We start from the raw sequence: 22,737 nt of genomic DNA, 5'->3' as shown, positions 1-22,737 counted from the left end.
AGGCAAAAATAAAATAATCCTCCTTTGCAGTAAAATAAAGCTCTGCTGATTGTTTTCACAGTTTTAACACTAAATGGTCCTAAACGCTGGAGTTAATGTAGCCTATATTTGCAAATTCACCAACCTTTAACCCTGAAGATTGGCGCGCAGACGGCTGGTCACCATAGCAAAGGCAACAGTCTCACATAGCTAGCTAACAAAAAGGCAAAGGGAAAGGTTTAAGATGAACATTGATAATTTAGAGACAAATGGACTTATTTGCATTTATAAACACTCCAGCTGGTTTCTTGATATATTTAATCTGCAGCGAAAAACTGTCAAATACTAAAAAGTGGTGAAGCTGAAGTCGGCTTCTCATTCAAATCTTGCGGTTCCACCTTAAATGATGCAGCAGTTACATTCCTGCGCCTTGGGCACCATTTAAGGCGGAACGGGAGAATTCGAACAAGAAGCTGGTAAATGAGAATAAGACTTCAACCTCGTAAAAAGCCGATCATTGAGAGGTATTTTACAAGAAACTACTCCACTTCTGAGGAAAATGTTTCTTGCCAGAGATGCAAGAAAAGTGGCTATAGCTGAGCTAAAGCTTAAAGCAGAGCAAAGTAAGTCTGCGTTTTCATTTTATATGTTTAGCCTTTACTAGTACATTAGCACACACTGAGACATATTTACAGCCAAGATGGTAAAATGGACATAAAATGTTGTGACTACCAAGGTGGTTTCCTTTTTAAATGAAAGGACAAAATGGCTCTTCCTACCATTTGCGTTGAGTGACAGTTCATCATTTGAGCCCCATATCTAGAATATCTCTGCATCGTATCACTTCAGATACATAACAAAAAAAAAGCTGTAACAGCTTAAGAAAGAAATAGAATAACTTCACAGCTCACATTAAAATTAACCTCTTATTCTCCAGGGTATATTTTGGTTTTTCCATCTGAATTTACATCACCAAATTGTAAGGCAAATTATTCAGTAACTGCATGAAATAGGTGTACATTTTTATTTTATTTTTTTTTGTAGAAGTTCCCCTCAAATTAACAGAAGTTAATGTTTTATGATCATACACATATTGCTATATGCTTACAATTTACGGCTGAAAGCCAAAAATCTTAGACGCTCTTTGTATTATTTTATAAAAATAATTTTTACAGAGTATATCACTGAAGAGATGCCATCTGTTTATAGTTTATAGCCCAGATTTGTGGAAAAATGGGTCGACTTTCAGTAGAACCTGTGAATTCAGCATCTTTTATTGTAAGGGTTTAAAATTACATCACCCATCTATTTGACTGGAAATAAGACAGTTACAGCTCTCATATGACACCCACCTTTTGAATGTAGCTTATAAAATATGAAAGTTATGAAGAATATGACGAAGTGCATTTTGGAACCATTGGTGATCTCAAGGAGTTGAGGAGTTTAATACTACATCAGTGGGTTGTCTGAATTATGACTAAACTGCTGCTATGCAGGGTTTAGGGAAGAGGAGGGGATACTCCCTCAGATTTCTGGGTATAATGCATTATAAAGGTTTATTTAGAAATACAGTATTTTTTTGGCTTTACTGCTTTACTCTTCATTTATGTTATGCTTATGCTTATGTATTTCATACGTTACATAGTAGTCTTTTATCCAAATAAAAGTGAGGTAAATTCAGTTTTCCATGGTGTTGTGAACCTGATAAGGCGCACGTAAAAGATTCCTAATATTAATAAATAAATAAATAAATAAATAAACAAACAAACAAACAAACTACTGCATGTAATAAACAGAGAAAGAAAAAAAATCATAAAGGCATGTACGCGCAAGTAGAAAAGTTAATCAATCCAAACACAAGACTATATATGTATATTGGTTTTATTTAAGTCAAGGAAATGCAGAAAGAGATGGGCCCTGACAGCGTGCAACACTGCTTCTTGTTCTGATGTACAGAGCTGAGGCCTGAATTATCGTGGCTTAACACCTTCCCAGACTCAGAGCACACTACCTTTAAGCACATTCCTGTTCCTTTAAACTTATCGGAGAAAGAACTGAATTAGTCTTTGACCACTTAAAATTCCTCTTTGTTAATGATCGCTTACCTTGGCATAGCTTTGGCTTCAAAGGGACGGGGACAAAAGATAGTGGATCATCCACCTCTAAGCAGCTTTTTGCATAAGATTCTAAATCTGACATAGATACATGTCCTTTTGTAGCTTTACATACTGCATTAGCTTATGGAAGTAATAGTAGTGCTTAAAGCAAACCATAAGCAAGATAAAAAAATGAAGCATTTTAGAGCCCAAATACCAGTCAGAGGTCACAATAGCTTAAATGACTGGGTAGAGAAAGGCTTGAAGTAGTGGTTAATATAAAAAGAGTGAAAAGTCATGATCATCTGCGATTATGTATAGATCATATTTAAAGAAAATCTTTTAGCTTTGCTTACTAGAAAAAAAAAAAAAAAAAAACCAAAGACAGACATATAAACACAGATGATAATGTTGCCTTGAGACATAAAATCCCAATACCCAAGTGAAGGTGAGTGAACATGGGGCCACTTCCACTCCTCCCTTCCCAAATATGTGTTTACCTGAGTTGGTGGTGGTGTTCAGGTTGTGTAGCTGTCCACTATTGCATGTGACTAAGAAGACTGAAACACTGGCTGCGTTCATACAATCTCCACTAATTTAGTGCACCCCATCACCACATCCAAATACCTGTCCTGCAGGTTCCTCTCACACTGCTTCCTCTTGTATAAGGTTTCTGCAATTTGTTAAATTGTAATACTTGAGAATAAAGAAGAGAATAAGGGGCTTTAGCATGAAGTGGAGAGTTACCATTTTGCACCATAACCATCTTTCCCTCTTTAAAGATGTATTAAGACCGTCTTGGAATGCACAATATAGTGTATAGAGATAAATATTGCCATTACTACAAGCATGATTACTGTAGATACATACAGTTGCCTCCATATCACTAGAGGCACCAGAAAATTTGGTGTCTGGCCTGTTTCCGATGTCATTCGCAAACATTTGTAAGAGTGGCACTAAGCGGCACAGACCACTTCAAACAAGATGCTGACTCTTCCTGATGCTCACTCCTCATCGGTGGCCTCCCTTTTGGATTCATCCAGCTTCTGATCCACGTGTTGAGAGGAAGGGCTTGGAAGAGGCACTACTTCCACTGCAGGCAACGTGGCTCCGTCTGGCACACTGTCCTTTCTTTGAGAGAGCTCTTCCTAAGCACACATTAAAAAAAAACGTTTGCATTTAGGCTACAGTCCATTTAAATCTATTACCAGAGGACTGTTGTGGAATAAGCCATGCGTACACTACACGACTCTCACACTTAACATCAGTCTTTCACAGAATTTATTGTCATGAGCGTTCACACACTGGACCATAAGGCAAAAAGAAGATAACACAAACCTGAGTTTCAACAATGAAAAAAGCACTCAAAACCCCAAATTTCCCTGGATATCATTAGACATAACAAAGCTAAACTGGCCTGGACCAGTGCATCAAAAATGCAAACTGAGGATAAATATGTGGTTGAGAAATGCAGATATCACAGTGAGAGCAGGAGAAACATTTTACTACAAACTGGCAGCTGACTGAAATTATAAAAAGAGTGTCTTGACATCTGGGTCCATACCTAATGAACATTATAAACAATATAAAGGCTCTTATTGGACTGTGTTCCACTGTTTCTGCAATCTGTCGCACATGCAGTGTGTATACACAACTCTGTCTATTCTTCTCTCTCCTCACTTTCTCACTGGCTGTTTCCCATATCATCCAGTATGTCAGTTACGTCGCTGACCATCTCACACTACAGGACTCACAGCCGCTTTGAGTCATAAAAATATTGGAAATATCAACAGGCCTCTAATCACTTCCGAATTAGATCGGAAGGCTAATCATTAACGTGCTTTCATTTCAGGTCATTTGTGCCGTAATATGCTTCAGATTGAGAGCTTGACCTGGAAAATCGCTTCAGGTTGAGAAAGTCTGCCAGAAGGGGCAAATGGAGCTATAAATCATGTAGTGTAGGCCTGGCTTTAGACATTCTCTCACCTGCTCAGAGAATCGCTGATTCGCAACCTGATCCCCAAACTCCTGGTTTTCTAGCTCTTCACCATTTGAGTGGCAGCTGGGGCTTGGCACTTCTATCCCGTGACTCTCAAGAATTGCAGCCTCTGAGAAAACGAGATGGGGTGAAAACAAGACCAGGCCTAGTATTGATCAATAAGAGATAAAAATTAAAGTTATATGTTAATCATGTTAAAATTATTTGCCTTTACTCAACCTCTCACCTATATTAGCACGTCTCTTCATCTCCTTCCTGCGATTGGCAAACCAGTTATACACTTTGAGCGCAGTGACTCTCTCAAACTCGGAAAGCTTGCACCCTGGAACCACATTATTTCACAAAACAGAGGAATCCAGTAATTTTGTTTCAAATCGCACATTTAATTTGTGGTGTATTCTCAGAATCGGACTGCAACACCATAGAAAACACTGGTGTAATACTTCAAGCAGAGCTTGCTGCCAGTCTGCACATGTAACAAGAAAAGAAAACTCACCAGGTTTTTGGATGACAGAGTTGCAGGCATTGGCAATCTCCTCTCTCTTGGCTTCATCGGGATACTGATTCTCTATAAAGAAACTGACCGACAACAAAATTCAAACTCGACAACAAAACTCAAAAAGACAGTCGACAGTTTGCATCTCATCTTGAACAAACGTTTTTGAGTGATCGTTCTTTATAACCAAATGGTATAGTCCACAACTTAAAAGGACATGTCTAAATTGATGCTCTCATTTCACCAGAGTTAAGAAAAGAAAAATTCACCAGACAAACAAGCAAACATCATCTACAAAAAATACATACTCACACAGGCTATTTACATTAACAATACTACCCAACAGAACTCTGTCTACAGCAGAAAGGCATAGATGTTACACTTGTGTCGTTAGGCCCTCTAGTGTCAAACTTGTGTCATTGCTGTGGGGCAAGATTACTGTAATTTCTGCACAGTGCAATGAAAAACATACTGCAGATTCATTAATGCGCTGCAAATTCAGACAACACTTTCATCAACATGACTACACCTGAACTACTGTATTTCTGTATTTGCCTCACGTTTTTGAAAACACATGCAACTCCTGAAACACTGCAAAGCCAGTAACAACTCCACAGATGTGAGCCACAGTGCAGCATAAATGTTTCTGGAGGACTCTCAAAGAGGATGGAATATCTGTAATAGAAAATCACAGAAGTTGAGAAGACTGCAGAGCCTCACATTCCTTGGACTCATGGTTAACTTAGTTGGCTGGCTTGTTCGTTATCTGACATGTCATAGCTGTACTATAGTAATTATCAGTCATACCTGGTATTACTTTTTAAAATTTTACAATTAGACAGCTAATTCACATCATGATACAGAGATATTAGTAATTTGTTCAAATAAAAGTTAACATTTTTACTGGTGAATATTTATGCTGCATAGAATTTAAGATGTTGAATGGCTCCGTCCTCTTCGAGTACCCTCCGAAAACAATTCTGTTGTGCTCTGACTGATGTTGCAGTATTTCTGAAGTGTTTTCTGTATTTGCAGCGTGTTTGTAAAATGTAGCACTGGTGTAGTGAATTTGATGAAAATGTTTTTCAAGTTTGCAGAGTTTCTACAAATTTGCAGTGCACTTTATTATTTCGTAGGGAATTTGTAAAATGCAGCACATATGTTGTCATTTTGATGGAGGCATTTTCTGCATTTGCAGCTCATTTCTCTTATTGTGTAATGCTTTGGGTCTTTGGCCACCGTCTTTCCTTTTCAAAGGAGCTTGAATCCTGGTGATGTCACAGCCACGGGGAAAAAAAAAAAAAACAATCTAACAGCTGCATTTTGAATTATGAATAATGAAAACTGACTGCAAGACGATTGCTTATAAGTATTTGAGCTATTTCACAAAAAAAGATTCCAACAAATGTATTTAATTTAGGATATTAACCGTTAACTATCACTGTTACAGAGTGAAGCTGCTCAGTAAAGGGGAATGGGCCCTTATTCACTGACCTAAAGGCTGCTTAGGAAGATGTTTGCGATTTCCTCACCTCTCCATGATTGATTGACACTCTTTCCTCCAGGTGAAGCGGCTGCCCCTTCGTAGTCTGAAAGGCCCCCCTACAGCCACCCTGTCTCCAGGGCTACCAGCAACCCTCCAGTCAGGTTCCTCTTTGACCAGGGAGCGCATGGACAGAGTAGCACCTGCAAACACATTAGACAGACACAAGAAATTGAAGAACTCTAAGCAAAAACATCTTAGGAATTCACATTTGCATATTCAGATTAGCAATTGCTGGTCACAGATTACACAAACTAAGCATTTTTTAATATGATAAAATGTCTTAAGTCTGTGGCAATAATGCTCTTCTAGGCCATGCATGTCCTATTATACAGCGAAATTTCTGTGTAATTCTATCGTTGAGACTGAAACAAAATCATTCAGGGTCAGATTCCCAGATTAAGTCTAGTCCTGGACTATTTTCGTTTCAATGTAAAATCTCCAATCAGAATGCTGTATAGTCCAGGACTAGACTTAATGCTGGAACACAGCCTTCAGTGTGGTTTGATGTGAATTAAAATCGTATTTAAAAATATTTTAGGCTAAAGGCTTATGTCAAAACTATGGTAAAGCAAAGTATCAGGCATCAGTGTATTCATAACCATTTAAGGCGATGTAACCACTTTCTGGCAACATTCACACTGCAGGTAAAAGTGACCGATGTTGGAGGATGAGCGAGACACACATGGGCAGTGTAAACAAACAGGCATGGCACTGTGTAACAGGAGAAATCAAACAGCTATTGAATATCCATTTACTTCCAGGATAAATGTAGCACTGGTGTAGTCCAGGAGTCAAAGCAGCTTCAAACAGAGCAAGTCTCTTCTTATACATTACCATTGTTTGGCACCGAATTTGCTTAATTATGTAAACTGAAGTAAGTAAATAAATGAATAAACATCATTTGGCCAGTAAATCAGATTTGGGCCACTTTTACCTGCACTGTGAATGTAGCATGGATGAGAGGCATTAAATAATTTTGACATCTGGTTCCCATCACCACTACTGACTCAACTAGTAGAAAGGTGCATATCAAACCACTCTGAATGACTTTGTTTACATAATAATTTAAATATGCAGAAATTTTGAACAGTCAGGGGAATTCCCCTTTAAGTACAACAGCTGAAAAGGCTTCCCTGCAGCATGGTGGTTACCTGGCTGGGACTGGTGTGCAGAGTACCAGGGGAGCAGATGCATCAGTAGTTCTCTCTGTCTACTCCAGGGGGTGTCAGTCCTGCTCCTGGGGCCCTGAGCTTGCTGGTTTTCACTCCATCTGAACCCTTTAAGCCGTTCAGGCAATCAGAAAACTGTATGTTAACTAGGCTTACTTCCAAAGGCCAACAACGTGTCAATCATAGGTGTATACATCCTCCAAAATATTGCTCAGTTAAAACTGTTGTTAAAATGGTCTATTCCTCTCAACTGTATTAATATAATCCATAATTCAAGAGATTCATTATGCACATACATGCTCAATACTGCAGCACTGCAGAGGATTACAAAGCAACATGCTCAGGGCTCTGTTAGTAGCGTTAGGTGGAACAGAGAAAACATGAAAACCAGCAAGTTCTAGGCCCAGGATCATGACTGAGAGCTATGGTTCACAGCCTAGTTTGGGGTACTGTAGAAACGGCGGGAAAGGTAAAGATACCAGAGAGTTTTGCCCAAACTCTGCACTATTTTATCAGCCCCTTTAAGCACTGCTATATTCAATCTTTCAATGTAAGTAGATGAGTGTTTTGGCTGGGTGACAGACTCTTAAATTCATTTCCCAAACTGTACGCAAGCTTATAGGATTTGCCAAGCCCACCATTAAATCAATAACATAAATAATGGTAAGTGAAACAGTTGGTTTCATATTTTTTATATATATATATATATATATATATATATATATATATATATATATATATATATATATATATATATATATATAAAAAAATTTTTTTTACATATTACATCAACTTTTTTTTGTTTTTAAGGCCTGTTTCAGACAACATATTGTATACTGACTCAACCCTTTAAGCTTCATGAAAAGAATGTAGAGGGTAAGGATGAAAGAAAGAGAAAGTTAGATGATTTAACAAACCTATGCAACTTTTCCTCTTTTTGCCCCAGGCTAAAATCTGTTAACTAGCACTAAAGGCCAGCTGAAAACTCCAAATTCCACTTTATTGGCCAGACCAGCTGAGCTCACCTGGGCTGTTACGTTCCAAGAGGTACCAGCGGTAAAAGGCTCTGCGCTTGGAGTCACTCATCTCCAGACCCTGCTGCAGAAGCCACTGGGAGATGTAGCTTTGACTAATACCTACAACATGAAACACAATCACAAAAAGCTTGTAAAGAAAATTAAATTAGACTGAAAATATGCCAAGTTTAAGTTCACCAAAGTTTGATTAAAACCAGTAACGGATGTTTAATGCATGGTATTCATAGAAAGTAACTTTCTTAACACGTAAAGCAGCAATAATATGTAACATTCTCTCTGATGAAGTCACTGTGGGATTGTTTGCCAGTGGGAGCTGGACTGAGTACCTGTGACTTGTCCAACAATAGCCTGAGAGATCCTCCTGTTATTAAGAAAAGCCTTGATCTCCTCCTTCACCAGGTTACTGTCCCTCCTAAAATCCACACACATCTATGCATGAGAGCAGATCATTAAAACACACACCAGCCACAGCATTAAGATATACAGGCCAATGTGGTGATCACAACATAACTAAATACTGACTTGAACACAAGCCTCTAAGCAGGGATGTGGCAATATACCGGTATAATAATGTAATAAATATGATGTCGGGCTGAATTATCAACACTTCAGTACTAGTTAGGCCTAGATGATACAGCATGATCCAAAACATCAAATAATGTAATTATACAGACATTTTTAGAAAACAGTGTAAGCGGGACTTTGTGAGTCTGCCATAAATACAAAAAGGAGACATAGTGAGCCTTTCAGTGGTTTGCATTTTTTACCAGTTACTGCGTCACGACCACATCCAGCCCTCCCACCCATCAATGTGATCATCATACAAGGAAAAATATTCATATATTTTCACAAGACTACTATCAAAGGCAATGTTCCGTTTAGGCAGCAGAACTTGAAATCTGTTGAGGAGCTTTAAAACATCCTATCAAAACCAGCTGTCTCACTGTTCCTCCCAATCCACCTGACCCACTTAACAGAGGCCTGTTATTCTCTGAAAATTACATGGTTGCTCTAAGGGACACTCACTGCCATTATCTGGTGTTATATTAATTAGTCCCTCTCACTATCATTTTGAGCAAATACCAGCAAAAAAGGTAACATAATATGATCTTATACCTCATGTACTCCTCCACCTTCTCTTCCAGATCCCAGTCCTCTTCCGCCATGTCATAACTGAACGACCTCTGAACTCCGCTGGGTGGGTACAGGGGAGGAGGTGAAGCATCGTAGCTATTGCTGGGTGAGAGCGCAGCATCGAGGACAGGGGTCTGTGTGGTAGCTGAGGTGAGAGAAGAAGATGAGGAGGAAGATGAAGAGGGGGCGGCTGGGGCCCCAGAGGTAGGAGCATTGGGTGGGGCTGAGTGATTGTCACAGCAAGTGCCACGGTGGTCTGGATCCAGTCTCTCTAGAGACTCCAGCGCTTGGATGATCTGAGGCTTGGTCAACCCAGAGAGCCTCAGCCGCTGCAGCAGGTCGATCTGCTCGATCGTGTAGCGCGGCTCCACATCACAACACTCCATCCTGGCATCTGCAATGAGAAGAGCCAAGTTATTCCTTCAGCACCTGGGATGGATGACATTAAGGGCATTACTGAAATGACCACTGACAACTCCACTTCACAAACCAAAACTATGATTCCTGTGAACTTTTTTTTCCTTTTTCTAATTGAGGTATTAGGTCCTAGAGGATCATGATTAAGTTTAAATGTATTTGTATTTAACAAAGGATATAGTGACAAAGCAGCAAAGCACAGAAATCCATGTCCAAGCCTTTAATGAGTAAGCCAAGGCAGGTGCGTCAAACTTGGTTCTTTCTGGGCTACAGCTCTGCAGATATTAGTGCGTCATTCCTACATACATTACAAATGCTATAGCTAAAAACGTAATGTAACAAATACTATGCTAAAACTTGATGTTTCCTCTTTTTTTGGATATGCAAACAATGCCTGGTTTAATAATTGAAAATAAAAGTTTTAGTAACAATAGTAACAAGATTTGAAGATAAATCTGTAATGTTTTTTTCACAACTTTTCCCCCCCCATGAATTGTATTGGCTAATTATTAAATAAATAAATAAATAATAAAAAAAACACCGCGACCCAGAAGGAAAAGTGGTTTAGATGATGTATGTATGTATGCATGTATAATATTAAAAAAATTATACAAATGATACAACTAATCTTTGATACTAAATGATATCAAATCATTTTTAGCTCCGTGATGACACTCAAATATTGATGGACATGTTTTGGGCTGGTTTTGTGAGAATGACCCTAGCCATGTTAATCAGCAGATGAGCTGAATTAGATGTTTAATGAAGAGAAAAACTAAAGTTCCTAAACCAATAAAATTCAAAGATGGACCCTTTAAAACCATTGATTCATATAAGAGGTCTATCAAAGGTCATCAAACAATAGGCCTACTCTAAGAGCATTTTTCTTGTTTTTACTCATCAACGCTTTGTAGTTTGAAGGTGCCACAGAATGCATTTATTCAGCATTTTAAATTGTTCTCTGATGTCTACACAGAAGTTATGTGACTTTGGTCGAGGCAAAAAAATGCCCAGATGCGGTTTTAGACCCATTTACAACCCTATGATTTGGTCCTAGAATGAAACAAGCTGTGTTCCCTTTTTTGGTGGGCTCATGAATAAATTGATGAGCTCTGCTTCAATTTGCAGGATTACAGCAAGGCACTGCAATAGCTCACACAGAATGTAACAATGCAACATGTTGAAATAAACATAGGCAGGAAAATGAAATGTACCATGTAAATAAGCTATAGATTTAGTTAGCTATACTAGTTACTCAGAGCTTGCTAGTAGCTAACTTTACCTATACTAACTTCTTGCGTTCGATCTCAACAACAACACAAAGTGTATTACAGTTACAGAACCTTTCAATTTAAGATGATCTGGCTTTAACCACAGCATGGCAGATACTTATAGGTTGCGGTTGCAGTTGTGATGCTAATAAAGTTGGAACTGTTCGTCTGTTCAGTGTCACATGCTGAGTGAAGCTTGCTCAGTATCGTCCAAGGTTTGAGAAACTGCCCAGAGAGAAATGTGCAGAGCAAACTTACAACTCTGAAGCAGTTAAACTTTAAAGTTATCCAGGATCTTGTTAGAGACATGGGAGCTGAAGTTGGATTCCTGTTTGCCAGTTGTTTTGTTACTTTTCCATTCCACCTTAAATGGCGCTGCAGTTACACTCTGGCACCTACACAAGCTGCAGCATTTAAGGTGGAATGAACAGTAAGCCAGCTTCAGCCTCTTTTACAGATGAACATCAACCATGCCCGTTGATAGTTTGGTACCTTGGGAAGGATATAAAATGCGCCAACATCCCCCTCACAGCCTGGAATGGTACATTTCTGAACACAGTCTGCCATTTTCATTGCTATTGCTCCGCTGTTGTTGTTTGGTTCTTCACAATACCTGCCGGGCTAGAATGTGGGCTGGTGTATGTAAATTTGGGGAGCGTAAATAGTACAGAGCGAAGACTATTACATAACAGTTTAGGATTTTGGAATTGGTCCGTTTTACAGCCCACTTTTGGAAATGCGGGATTTGCATCTGAACTCTAACAACAGTGTTTTAGTTTCACTCTATGTCACTTTCATGTACCTAACTCTCCTTATGCAACTATTCCAATGTAAATACCTGTTTTTCACTCTATGACACCTTTAACCTGGTGTTAGAGCAGAATGAACACTAAATACTGCAAGGCTGTGACCCTCCAGTATCTGACAGTAGTCTGACACCCTTGCTCTAACTACACAGGGCAGTTTCCCACAAGCATTTTGGCCCAAAGACAATTCTTAAATAGCAGAGCAGACATCACACTGAGCATTTCTTTCTACCAACTAAGATGGTCATAACAGTAAGATACTTTTGGTCCTGGAGAACTAGACTACTAGGGAGTCCAACCTTTGTCCTGGAGAACCAGAATCCAACACACTTTGGCGATTGTCTTGCTCAAATACACCTACTTAACCAAGTAACTAACTGCTGAGTTGGATCAAATTTATTAGTGCAGGGAAATTACCAAGCTCTGCTGGAATAAACCCTATGAAAAAGATCTACAGTAATACTACAGGATATAGTACAGAACATTACAGTTAATTTGATTTTTTACTAAAGTTTGCTATAAGACAGGGATAGGTAGGATATACTATGAATTCATTATAGAAGAATATAAAAGATAGTATTATAGGAATATTCTACCAAAATTAAAACATAAATTATAGATTATTATAGAAAATTATATAGCATAGACACCTTAAAGTTTAACAGTATTACTAGATCTTTTTACATGTTTTGTTGAGGCATGTGAAAATAAGTTAACACATCCTCTACAGAGAACACACTTCATAAATTTGGTGCTAGAAAGGAAATGTCCTAATTAACTGCCAAACTATTCCCAGTCTGAGGGAAGCACAGCGTCACCAGCGCCACCTGAGGCAGTGGGGGATTCGTGCCTTGTCCAAGTGCACAACCAGGAATACCCAGTCAGCCCAGGAATTTGAACCCACAACCTTTAGGTTTGCTGGCCCTGCTGAAGAAGTGCATAAGAACCAGTAGGATTAAAACTGATGGTTTTGCTTTCTAACAGAAACTGGCTTAATGGTTAACAATAGAGACCACTAATGTCCTGTAGGCCACCTTTAGATCCCATTAGGAAACCATTAAATGCATCTGGAATAAGTCCCAGAACACTTGTTAAACCATTAGAATCCTTTACACTGTGATATCAAACCATCAGGAAAACACAAAATAGCATTACTAACTATTGGACACCAACAGAAATGTTTAATGGTTTGTTTTTTTTTTTTAACCGAAAGGTCTTGTCACTAGGCTACCAGCCACACCCAATGCACAAATACCGTTTATCTGATGAATTTGACACAAAATGAGGCCTGTGCAAAAGTTATGACACATTTTATGATTTTTCATACCATGTTAAACTCAGCAAATAAATAAGTTATTTTCACCTCAAAAATCAACAAAACATCTACTTCGACCAGAGGTATTCAAACTTTTGCATACAACTGTATGTCCACTTTAGCTCATGCAGCAAACTAAACAGTACATCTGTAGGTGTGCATGTGTGCCATAACTAGAAATGCCAGAGCTAAAACTTGAACGCAGTGCCAAAGTTTGGACCACCGTGGACCCCTAACTTTCCTGTAAACATTCAAATGATAACACCACATTATCATGTGAGGTTGAGAAAGCTGTGCGTCTGTACTAAAACTTGGGGGCTCCCTTTCTTGAAAAGGTCTTTCTGCGTGAAGTGTTGTGCCCCACCTGAGAGCTGAGGTGAGGGTCTGCCCGTCGGGAGCGGTTCGGTGCGTGGAGCCACAGCAGGGAGGCACCACTGCCGCATGGTCGACGAGTCACCACACGGGCCGAGGGACGTCTGGCATGAAAAATATAAGAAAATGACCAAGACGTTTAGCTCACGAACGTTACAGCTCGGTCTTTACAGTCACGAAGAGTCCAGCCACGAAAGCTAAACCCACTCCCCGGACTGAATACGAGGAACAGTCCGCCATTACATCTTAATGTATTGAACGTATACGCAGCTGTGACTTTGATTTCCATTCGTGTGTGAGTGAGTGAGTGTTTATGTGTGCGTGAGTGAGTGTGTATGTGTGTGTGAGTGTGTTGCTGCAGTTTTTAGCTCACTGTAGCTTTTTAGCTTTAGCAGGCTAGCTTTGTTTTGGTCCCTCTGAGGGTTTTTGACACCCCGAATGACTATTTCGGGGCACCACCTCATCACCACAGCTAAAATGTAACGCTAAGCCCTGCAATAAGTGCAAAAACTCAGGGGAGATGAAGATTTCGACTCGACATAACACAAGACTGCAACGGGTTCTTCTGTCACTTTTTATGACTGCGGATGTGAAATGGCAGCTGACTAGCAAAGCTCTTGATAAACAGCTAAAGGAGTTTGGGGTGACTGCAGTAAGCAGGTCAATAACGGTGGCTTACCGCCTTCAGCTCCCCGTGCTGCTGCCAGCTCACTGCCGCCGGAGGGAGGAAGCCGAGGGTCGGCTGTGCAGGCAGTCCTCTCCGCGGGGTAAACGCTGGCCCAGCCGCCCAGGCGCTCGCTCGCTCGCTCGCTCGCTCACACTCTCTCGCCTCGCCTGCTGCACTTCAGCCGCCTCCGACTAGCTAGCTAATGAAGGTGATCCGGGGAAGGGTCACATTGTCCCGGGATGCTGCGGTGTAATATCACTCGGTCTACGGCGAGCAGTCCCAGCCTTACTGACCCCTCACCCGGGTACGAGTTCAGGCAGGAAGTGGGGAATGTTATTTCACCAGGAGGGAAAATTAAAGAGCTGCGCCAGTGATGGCAGAAAAATCCAAACCTACGATCTGGCACTTCTCTGTTCGCAGTGTTTTTTCACCAGACTATCTCTGAAAAAACGTTCATGGGGTATTAAATTTAAGAAACTTACACTTAAATGTCGAGTGAAAAAATGAAAACAACATTAAAAAGCCCATATCATGGAAAACTATTATCCCACCTTTTAAGTAAAAGAGTTTGATGTAGTCTGTAAACATTGTCAAAGTTTCAAAACCATTCACTGCCCAGTCCACACAGCTCATACATAAAAACACTAAGCTGCAAAAACAGCCAGTTTTTAATTAGCAGTTTTTGATATGTCAAAAAAAAACAAAACAAAGTAGGCTATATTCGGCCTACAGCAGTTTAGTTCCATTTATAGAAGTTATAAGGAGTGGTACGGAGCCCCGCTGGTGACATCCTGTATAAATAAAAATAATGCGTGGCCACGACTTAGTAAGGCATGGGAATGAGATGCTTAAGTCGTGGCAACGACTTAGTAAAGCGTGGAAACGAGATCCTAATGTGTGACCACGACTTAGAAAGCCATGATTTCGTTCCCACACCTTACTAAATCATGGCCATGACTTAATCGTCTCATTCCCACGCCTTATTAAGTTGTGGCCACGCATTATTTTTATTTATACAGGATGTCATCATCAGGGCTCTGTAGTACTGTATCAGCCCAGACCACATTTTGAATGATGTACAATAGATCAGAACAAAGTTAAATTTACATATATAGGCCTGAAAGACAGTATCAAAAACATCCTGTTTTAATTTGAGGATAAAGTGAAGTTGGAAGTCATCATGTAAAAATCAATTAGGACTGTTTTTGGTACATAAAACCCCATATGTGGACCTCAGGAAAAGAAATAAAATACAAGGTAAATGTAGGGTACGAGCCCTTTAACAGGCTTGCTGAACATATGGCTGTGAGTAGTGGAGGAAATGGCTATGCTATGCAGACAGATGTTCCTAATCTTTTCATCTAAGCATAACCACATGTAGTTGAGTTTTTGCTGTGTGTTATGACAAACTAATATTCACCATAGACGGTCGGTATCCATCGCTATTTACCCAGGTACATGTACTTATATGTACAGTGTCAATGGATTGTACTTCTCCAAGTATTTTTAAATGGTAACACTTTTACACAGACTAACCTCAGGTGTTTTTGTTATGAAAGGACTCTAATTTTCAATAGTTTTATTTTAGTCTTCCACATTTAGTTATTTACCTCACTTCTGAACTTTACAATTTATTGTAGACCTGTATGCTCTTTAAAAGAGAAGAATAGAGCAAACTTCAGTTCCTATGCTGAGATACACTGCAAGTACTCAAAGGTTCCTATGCAGCTCAACAGGAAACCTAGCGCTGACCTGATTCTCTTTATCTGCTACTCGAGCAGCTTTTTGGTAACTTATTTTGCTACTACTTGCCTTGCACTGAAGTGTGGTTTAGGTTCTTCTACTCACCTCTCATAAATTCAAGGTCTGCTTTAAAAAAAAAAAAACAGCAAACAGCAGAAAAAGGTTCTAAAAACCTACAGCACTGATGTGTTAACATGTGACTACCATAAATCATAATTCTAAGCCACTATTTTCCATCTCTGTGTGAGATAAGTCCCGCTATGCACTGGTAGTAAGAATGCATAATAAATACGGTAGTGTGCAAAAGTCAGAGAGAAGGTCAGAGATGCCTAATGCCTGGCAAACAGCCATAATGGTTAACTATCTACATCTGCTATTTAAGGCATAAAAATGATTGTGACTATTAAAAGCTTTCAAAGTCTGAAGAGATCAAAGCAACTGTTAAATAGGGGTCTTAAAGGGTCCATATCATGGATAAACATGTCTTTATATAGGTGTTGGATGTTGTATGTGAACATTGCTAAAGTTTTAAAATCTACCATTCATTCCCCAGTTCATTTACTAAAAAAGCAAACAGAAAAACAAAAAAGCTGCTGTGATCTCAGAACAGTGGACTGACCTCCCCAGAGTCCAGACCTCAACATCTTCGAATATGTGTTGGGATTATTTGGAATGTGAGACAACTCAGCACTGTGGTTCTGAAAGCATGTGCAGCTGTCAAGAAGCTAGAGAAAAGGAAATAGACAAAAAAGAAAATCTGCAAATCAAGCAAAAAGCTGCTGGTGTTTTTAGAACAATGGACTGACCACCCCAAAGTCCACTTAGCATCAATGAATGCATTTGATAAAACTTGGATCGTGAGAAGCAGGAAATTCAGCCAACTTGTAAGACTGAACTGGAGGTGTGTAAAAATATCTCTGCATATTTCTTTGAAAAATGAAAGCAAGTCCCCCGAAAAGAATAGAAAATGTGATAAAGGCACAGTGTGGAAAACATTGTATTATAGGTGTTGAGGCTTGTGTGTGATTTCCTGGTGGTGAAAAATGAATAACTTGTACTTATTTGCTCTCTCTGACTTTTGCACAGTACTATATAGAACGGTTTTCTGAAGTTTTGTTGGCTAGAAGTCATCAGAAATCTACTGAAGAGGTGCTGGCTACTGCATGGAGATTGTAGACATTAGAAATAAATTCAGTAGTGATAAGGAATCAGCCACACCCTCTGTAATATGCAACCTCTCTCTCTCTCTCTCTCTTGCTCTCTCTCTTTCTTCCAGGGTGTACAAACATGATGTTTACTTACTGCACTGAGTTGCTCACACTTCAGTCACATAATAGCTGAAGCGAGTGGCACACCTCAGGCAGTTGTACCAGCATAAACCAACAGTAGTGTTGGAAGCAAAGCCTGCTGAAATCAGCTGTTTGTGCTCTAGATTCAGGCCACTCAGCTTTTAAAAATGAACTGGGCTTTTTTTCAGGGTCTTATTAGTGGCGTGAACAAGTACTCGACAGCATTCGGACGCATCTGGCTGTCGGTGGTGTTCATCTTTCGTCTGATGGTGCTGCTGGTGGCAGCAGAGAAGGTGTGGGGCGATGAGCAGAAGGACTTTGACTGCAACACCAGGGAGCCAGGCTGCCACAACGTCTGCTACGACTATTTCTTCCCCGTGTCTCACTCCCGACTGTGGGCGCTGCAACTCATCTTTGTCACCTGCCCTTCTCTCCTGGTGGTCCTGCATGTGGCCTACAGGGACGACCGTGAGAGGAAGCACCAGCTGAAGTACGGTGAGGGCTGTCCCCACCTCTACCAAGACACCAGTAAGAAAAGAGGTGGGCTGTGGTGGACATATCTCTTCAGCCTCATATTTAAGATGTCCGTGGATGCCGTCTTCATCTTCCTCGTCTTCTACATCTATGAGGCCAACTTCTTTCCTTTGCTGGTGAGGTGTAAAGTGCCTCCCTGCCCTCAGGTGACAGACTGCTACATCGGCCGCCCCACAGAGAAGCGCATCTTTACGGTCTTCCTGGTGGTGATCAGTTTAGTCTGCATCTTGCTGACCTTGTGTGAGATACTGTACCTCGTTTGTAAGCGCTGCCATGAATGTGTCGTTTCACACAAGATCAACAAACCAGAGAGCCAAATCCCAACCATCTCTTCTCTGGCTAGCAAACAAAATCAAGAAAACATGCAGGAGAAGTCTCTGTTAGACAAAGCTAACGGTCATTCCCCCACTGAGGACATCAGCGCTCCGGCTTACAGTTTGGCCATCTCCTGAACTGTGTCCAGAAGGTTACAGAAAATACCATGAAACCAAGAGAGGTGACCAAAGACAAGGAACTGTATTACATTCAATTCGTGTAAACTGTAGATTTTTTTTTTTGTTTTTTATGTGTTTGTATTTGGCAATGTTTTAATGCCGTGATGAGAATATCAAATTAATATAATCGTGTGATATGTAACTAAAATATGGAAATTGTATTGGAATAAACATTAATTAAACAAATCTTCATGTGGTGTTTTTCATACTTCAATTATTCATGGCAATTTTTGCAGTAACACTACAGTACAGCTATGGAACTTTGATGTTCATAATATAAATCATTTCCAGCCAAAATGGCCATTAAGTACAGGTAATTCATTTACCAGTACCAGAAAAAAGGGCAAAGGCATATATTAAACATAAAAATTACAAAGAATCCTCAACAACTAACCATAATATATATTTTTTCAGCAGTCCACTCTTTGCCTGTACTAAAGCTTCCATTTTTTTTCAGGAGAACTGATTTCTGTTTTTTAAAGAAACTTGAAGGATATTTTTCCACAACTCCAAAGTTTAGTCTCAGTAGTTGGTTCTCATGATCCAAGTTATATCAAATGCATCACTGATGTTGAGGTCTGGACTCTGGGCGGGGCAGCTTCTTTGTTGATTTACAAATTATCTTCCTTTTTATCCATCTCACCAACAGCTTCTTGACAGCTACACATCCTTTCAGATAGTGTTGAGTTCTCTCCTCACAGTGGAAGGATGGACAGAAAGACCTGTGGATTTTTCCACATCTGAAGCAAGAGTGGAGCTTGATTTTCTCCTCTCTCTCAAAGACAAAAGCTTTTTGTACTGTTATGTGACAGGGACACTTTTGGTGGTCTACCAGGTCTCACATGATTGTTAGGAGTCCCATTTTCTCTGTAGCTTTTCGTCATTTTTTTGAACTCCAGCTTTTGGAAACTTTTTTTTTTCACTCATTTTACTTTGACTTTCTTCTTCCTTAAGCAAGTGAATTATCTTATGTCTAATCTTTTCCAAAATATCTTCTGAAAAATGAATAACTCATATTCAATGGCTGTTTTAACTGAAAGATTAAATAAATGGAGGGTGGTCTCTGACATTTGCATAGTACTGTGTCAATACTACAATATTTATGCGTCAATTCACAAGACATTTGTCAACTAGTTCTAACAACCAATACAATCATCAGTGCTTACAGACAAGATCAGACCATCACTTGCATGACTTTATTATATTTATGTTTTTTATTTTTTTTATAGAGATACCTACAAACACAAAAGTTTTATATTGATAGAAAACCAGATTAACCTTTCCTTCACTATTGTAAAATCTGCTTGCCTTTCACAATGTGTTATTGTTTGATGGAGGTGTGTTTAGGCGTGCATGTGCAGAGACACGGGCTTCTAGCTGCCAGTATTTAGTTTAGTTGGCAATTATTCAAGAGCTACAATGAAGAAACCAACACCCACAGTATCAGAGTAGCTGACAATAGCTGGAGTCTGAAAAGAAAAGAAACTCCCTGAAAAACAAACAGCTTTGATTAATCAATACCCTTTGGTCAGCCATGTCCACTATTAATCATATGTAATTAAAAATATCCGCCTCATTAGTCTGAAGGAACATTAGCTGTGTGCCTATGAGCCTCTGCCTTATCTTAGTCTAGAACTTTTGTTCTGTATGTTCATTTTCTTGGGTAAATACAGAATCAGTATTTGGTGATACAGCTTATCTCTGCGTCATAAGTTGTAGATGGAGTTTGTCTGGGTGCAGTTCACCACCCTGGAGGTGAATATTCATTCACTATTATAGACACAGACTGGCCCCATGTCTGAGCAGCACCACAGGATGTGATAACATCCGAGATACAGGCACTATACAAAATTTGTCATGTGAATCACCAGGTGAGTTCCTGTACCAGATGCAACACAAGGTTAATTTAATGTGAAAGTGGCCTGTTTCATTATGTGTAGAAAGTTTAGCTAGATTGTCAAAGCCATAAAGGCCTTTGAGGTGATAAGGTGGTGCATGAAAATGAAAAGTTTTGTAAAAAGATTGTGTTATAATTGAAGAGTTTCATGAACATCAGCTGATGTATAGCACACTGTGCCAGAAAACATCCGGGACGAGATGGGACGAGACCCCGGGGGTGTCCTACGACCGGCTGGAGGGAATTACATCTCCAAGCTGGCCTGGGAGCGGCTCTTCTCTGCTTTCCCAACTGCTACCGCGACCCTGTCTGGACTAAGCAGTTAAAGATAATGAAGATGATGATGATGATGATGATGATGATCATAATATAGCACGGATGTTTCTTGTATATGTAAAGCTCACTCTCAACAATATACAGTATGGGACAAATATACAGACCCACCTTTCATTTATTTAATTTCCAGTTAAAACAGTCATTAAGTACAATTGATTCATTGGTATTTCATCATTTAGAGTAGGATAACTTGTAATTGTAAGAAGCAGAAATTGTATCCTACTTCTGAACTGTAGATTACTACAGATTCTTTACATATTAACATCACACACACAGATTCACAAGAAGGTCTTGATGTTTAGGTCTCAAATGCAAAATCAACATTATGCTGATGAAGATATGATTACAATAGCAGGTAATTCACTCACATCCTCAAAAGACACGTCCTCCAACAAGTTTTAACTAAGTTCTTTTTGCGTTGTGTGCAAATACACATTTCGCCAGAGAGGTCTCCAAATCCCCAAAACTTACACAGTGCAGCTTTAAAGAACTGAAAACAAGTCTCCCGGAAAGAATGAAAGCTCATACAAAATACTTTGCGGACACACAACATCCTGAAAATTCTTATAAATATTTCGTTGTTGAAGCTTCTGTATAATTTTCCATATTCCATATTTTCCATTTCTATATTTTCCTTATATTAAATGTGTTTTTTTTTCCTAGCCCTGAAAATTGAATAACTTGTACTTAAAGGCAGTTAAAAACAAAAGGAAAGGGTGGTCCTTGTGTGCAGTACTTTATATTGTGAAAAAAAGAAAGAAAATCAATGGGAGTGGCCTTTAATATGTTTTGGGGCAAAAACCTCTTCAATTACTTGTGAGAGGCTGTATCTAGTGTTTGACATACAAGATCAAATGTTATTGGATGACATTTTCATCTTAAATTGTCTCACAATTCCTCCTTAAACTTAACATTTTATAGTAAACTTTGTAGTAACGGACTTCTTGTGGCCACTTTAAAGGTCTCCTCCCCTGCCAAGCCTGTATCAAGATAAGAAAGTTTCAGAGTGGTGAAACCACACCTCTTACTAAAACATAGGGGGACAATTCCTATGACACAAGGCACTAATCACTCTACCACACAGCCTAAGAGGTAATAGGCGCTGGAGAGGAAACCAGTGAAATAGGTGATCCATTTGAGGTGAACTAAGCAACAGAGTCGCGTAATAAAATGATGGATCAAGCAGCACTGTAGGTATGGTACCTTGCTCATTTTGCATGTTTATATTATGGAAAAAAACTGATGCAATATATTAGTCATTTTTTGTTATTATAATAATAGCAGGTATAGCAACAATCCTGTATTTCACAATGTCTTAATGTATTCATACAAATGGACTTGAAATTGGAATAAATCCTAGTAACAGCTGGGTCTTACTTGTACAGTTTGATTAAAATCTGGCCATTTAAATGTGCTGCAGGTCTTCCAAGCAAGCAGGACCTCTTGTTCTGCTGAAAGGAAAACCTGCAGCCACTTCAGCCCTTTGTGGATAAGACTGGCAAATCTTGAGTTAAATGTAAACTAACCTCTTTATACTCTAAACCAATGTTCTTCAATTCCAGTTCAAATTGTTTTGTCACTTTTAAAATGGATTTGAAGTGGAGTTCCTCAATTCTGGTCCTGGAGTGCCGGTGTCCAGCACAGTTTATGGACTTCTCTGCTCAAACATGCCTACAAAACCTGAAAATTAACAGACAGGTTGAACCAGGTGTTCTAAACTGTGCTGAACAGCAGCCCTTCAAGACCAGAGCTAAAGAACCTGGCTCTAAACCCAATTTAAAACTGATTAAACAAGTTTGGAACTGTAGTATTTTTTGTTTAAGACATCTGTAAATTGTCTGGAGTAATGAGAAGGATTGTTTTCTTGTTTGTATTGGTTTATAAAGGTTGGCTGTCACAGCTGCTCCACCTCAAGTCATTCTCAAGCTTCCATAAAACAGAACAGAATCGTATTTGATTGTAGACTTTGTGAACATCACTAAACTGCACTCATGGATTGGAAGACTCTCGAGTCGCTCCTCAGCGGGGTAAACAAATACTCCACAGGTTTTGGACGCATCTGGCTGTCTCTGGTGTTTGTGTTCCGCGTCATGGTGTTTGTGGTGGCCGCTGAGCGAGTGTGGAGTGATGACACGAAAGA

At 39.5% G+C, this 22,737-nt stretch overlaps 3 protein-coding genes across 4 annotated transcripts in view; 2 read left to right on the top strand and 1 right to left on the bottom strand.

Annotated features, from left to right (window-relative positions):
- Positions 1 to 1,842: 1,842 nt before the first annotated feature.
- zgc:91944 (uncharacterized protein LOC436941 homolog) lies at positions 1,843 to 14,631 on the bottom strand. 2 transcript variants are annotated; one of them, XM_036566301.1, is made up of 11 exons: positions 14,317 to 14,631; positions 13,630 to 13,741; positions 9,439 to 9,850; positions 8,649 to 8,734; positions 8,311 to 8,421; positions 7,268 to 7,393; positions 6,103 to 6,256; positions 4,571 to 4,653; positions 4,301 to 4,396; positions 4,062 to 4,183; positions 1,843 to 3,223 (listed from the first exon to the last, which is right to left on the bottom strand). In XM_036566301.1, the coding sequence occupies exons 2-11, from the start codon at positions 13,706 to 13,708 to the stop codon at positions 3,080 to 3,082; spliced, it is 1,413 nt and encodes a 470-aa protein (XP_036422194.1). In that variant the 5' UTR covers positions 13,709 to 13,741; positions 14,317 to 14,631; the 3' UTR covers positions 1,843 to 3,079. The 2 variants fall into 2 exon arrangements, with proteins under 2 accessions (XP_036422194.1, XP_036422195.1); XM_036566302.1 differs by lacking the exon at positions 7,268 to 7,393.
- Positions 14,632 to 17,335: 2,704 nt separating this feature from the next.
- Positions 17,336 to 18,555, top strand: LOC118805050 (gap junction beta-4 protein-like). Its single transcript, XM_036565653.1, has one exon. The coding sequence runs from the start codon at positions 17,504 to 17,506 to the stop codon at positions 18,320 to 18,322; it is 819 nt and encodes a 272-aa protein (XP_036421546.1). The 5' UTR covers positions 17,336 to 17,503; the 3' UTR covers positions 18,323 to 18,555.
- Positions 18,556 to 21,664: 3,109 nt separating this feature from the next.
- LOC118805049 (gap junction beta-3 protein-like) overlaps positions 21,665 to 22,737 on the top strand; it is a 1,722-nt gene continuing 649 nt past the window's right edge. Inside the window, exons 1-2 of the mRNA XM_036565652.1 lie at positions 21,665 to 21,791; positions 22,484 to 22,737. The exon at positions 22,484 to 22,737 is cut by the window's right edge and continues 649 nt beyond it. Of these exons, the coding sequence (XP_036421545.1) occupies positions 22,589 to 22,737 (149 nt within the window). The 5' untranslated portion in view covers positions 21,665 to 21,791; positions 22,484 to 22,588. The remainder of the gene's footprint in view (positions 21,792 to 22,483) is intronic.

The sequence above is a fragment of the Colossoma macropomum genome, unplaced genomic scaffold (assembly GCF_904425465.1).
Source record: "Colossoma macropomum unplaced genomic scaffold, Colossoma_macropomum, whole genome shotgun sequence".
Classification (NCBI taxonomy): Eukaryota; Metazoa; Chordata; class Actinopteri; order Characiformes; family Serrasalmidae; genus Colossoma; species Colossoma macropomum.
Note: the sequence above shows the minus strand (reverse complement) of the source record. Positions and strands in the feature narration are given on the sequence as shown.

What these genes read in the sequence shown, in the direction of transcription:
- zgc:91944 (XM_036566301.1), bottom strand. Translation starts at nt 13,708, where the DNA reads ATGCGGCAGTGGTGCCTCCCTGCTGTGGCTCCACGCACCGAACCGCTC. An exon ending in TGCACACCAGTCCCAGCCAG is followed by an intron (nt 6,257 to 7,267) that starts GTAACCACCATG and finishes ATGTGTTTGCAG; the next exon opens with GTGCTACTCTGTCCATGCGC. An exon ending in ATCAGCGATTCTCTGAGCAG is followed by an intron (nt 3,224 to 4,061) that starts GTGAGAGAATGT and finishes ATGTGTGCTTAG; the next exon opens with GAAGAGCTCTCTCAAAGAAA.
- LOC118805050 (XM_036565653.1), top strand. Translation starts at nt 17,504, where the DNA reads ATGAACTGGGCTTTTTTTCAGGGTCTTATTAGTGGCGTGAACAAGTAC.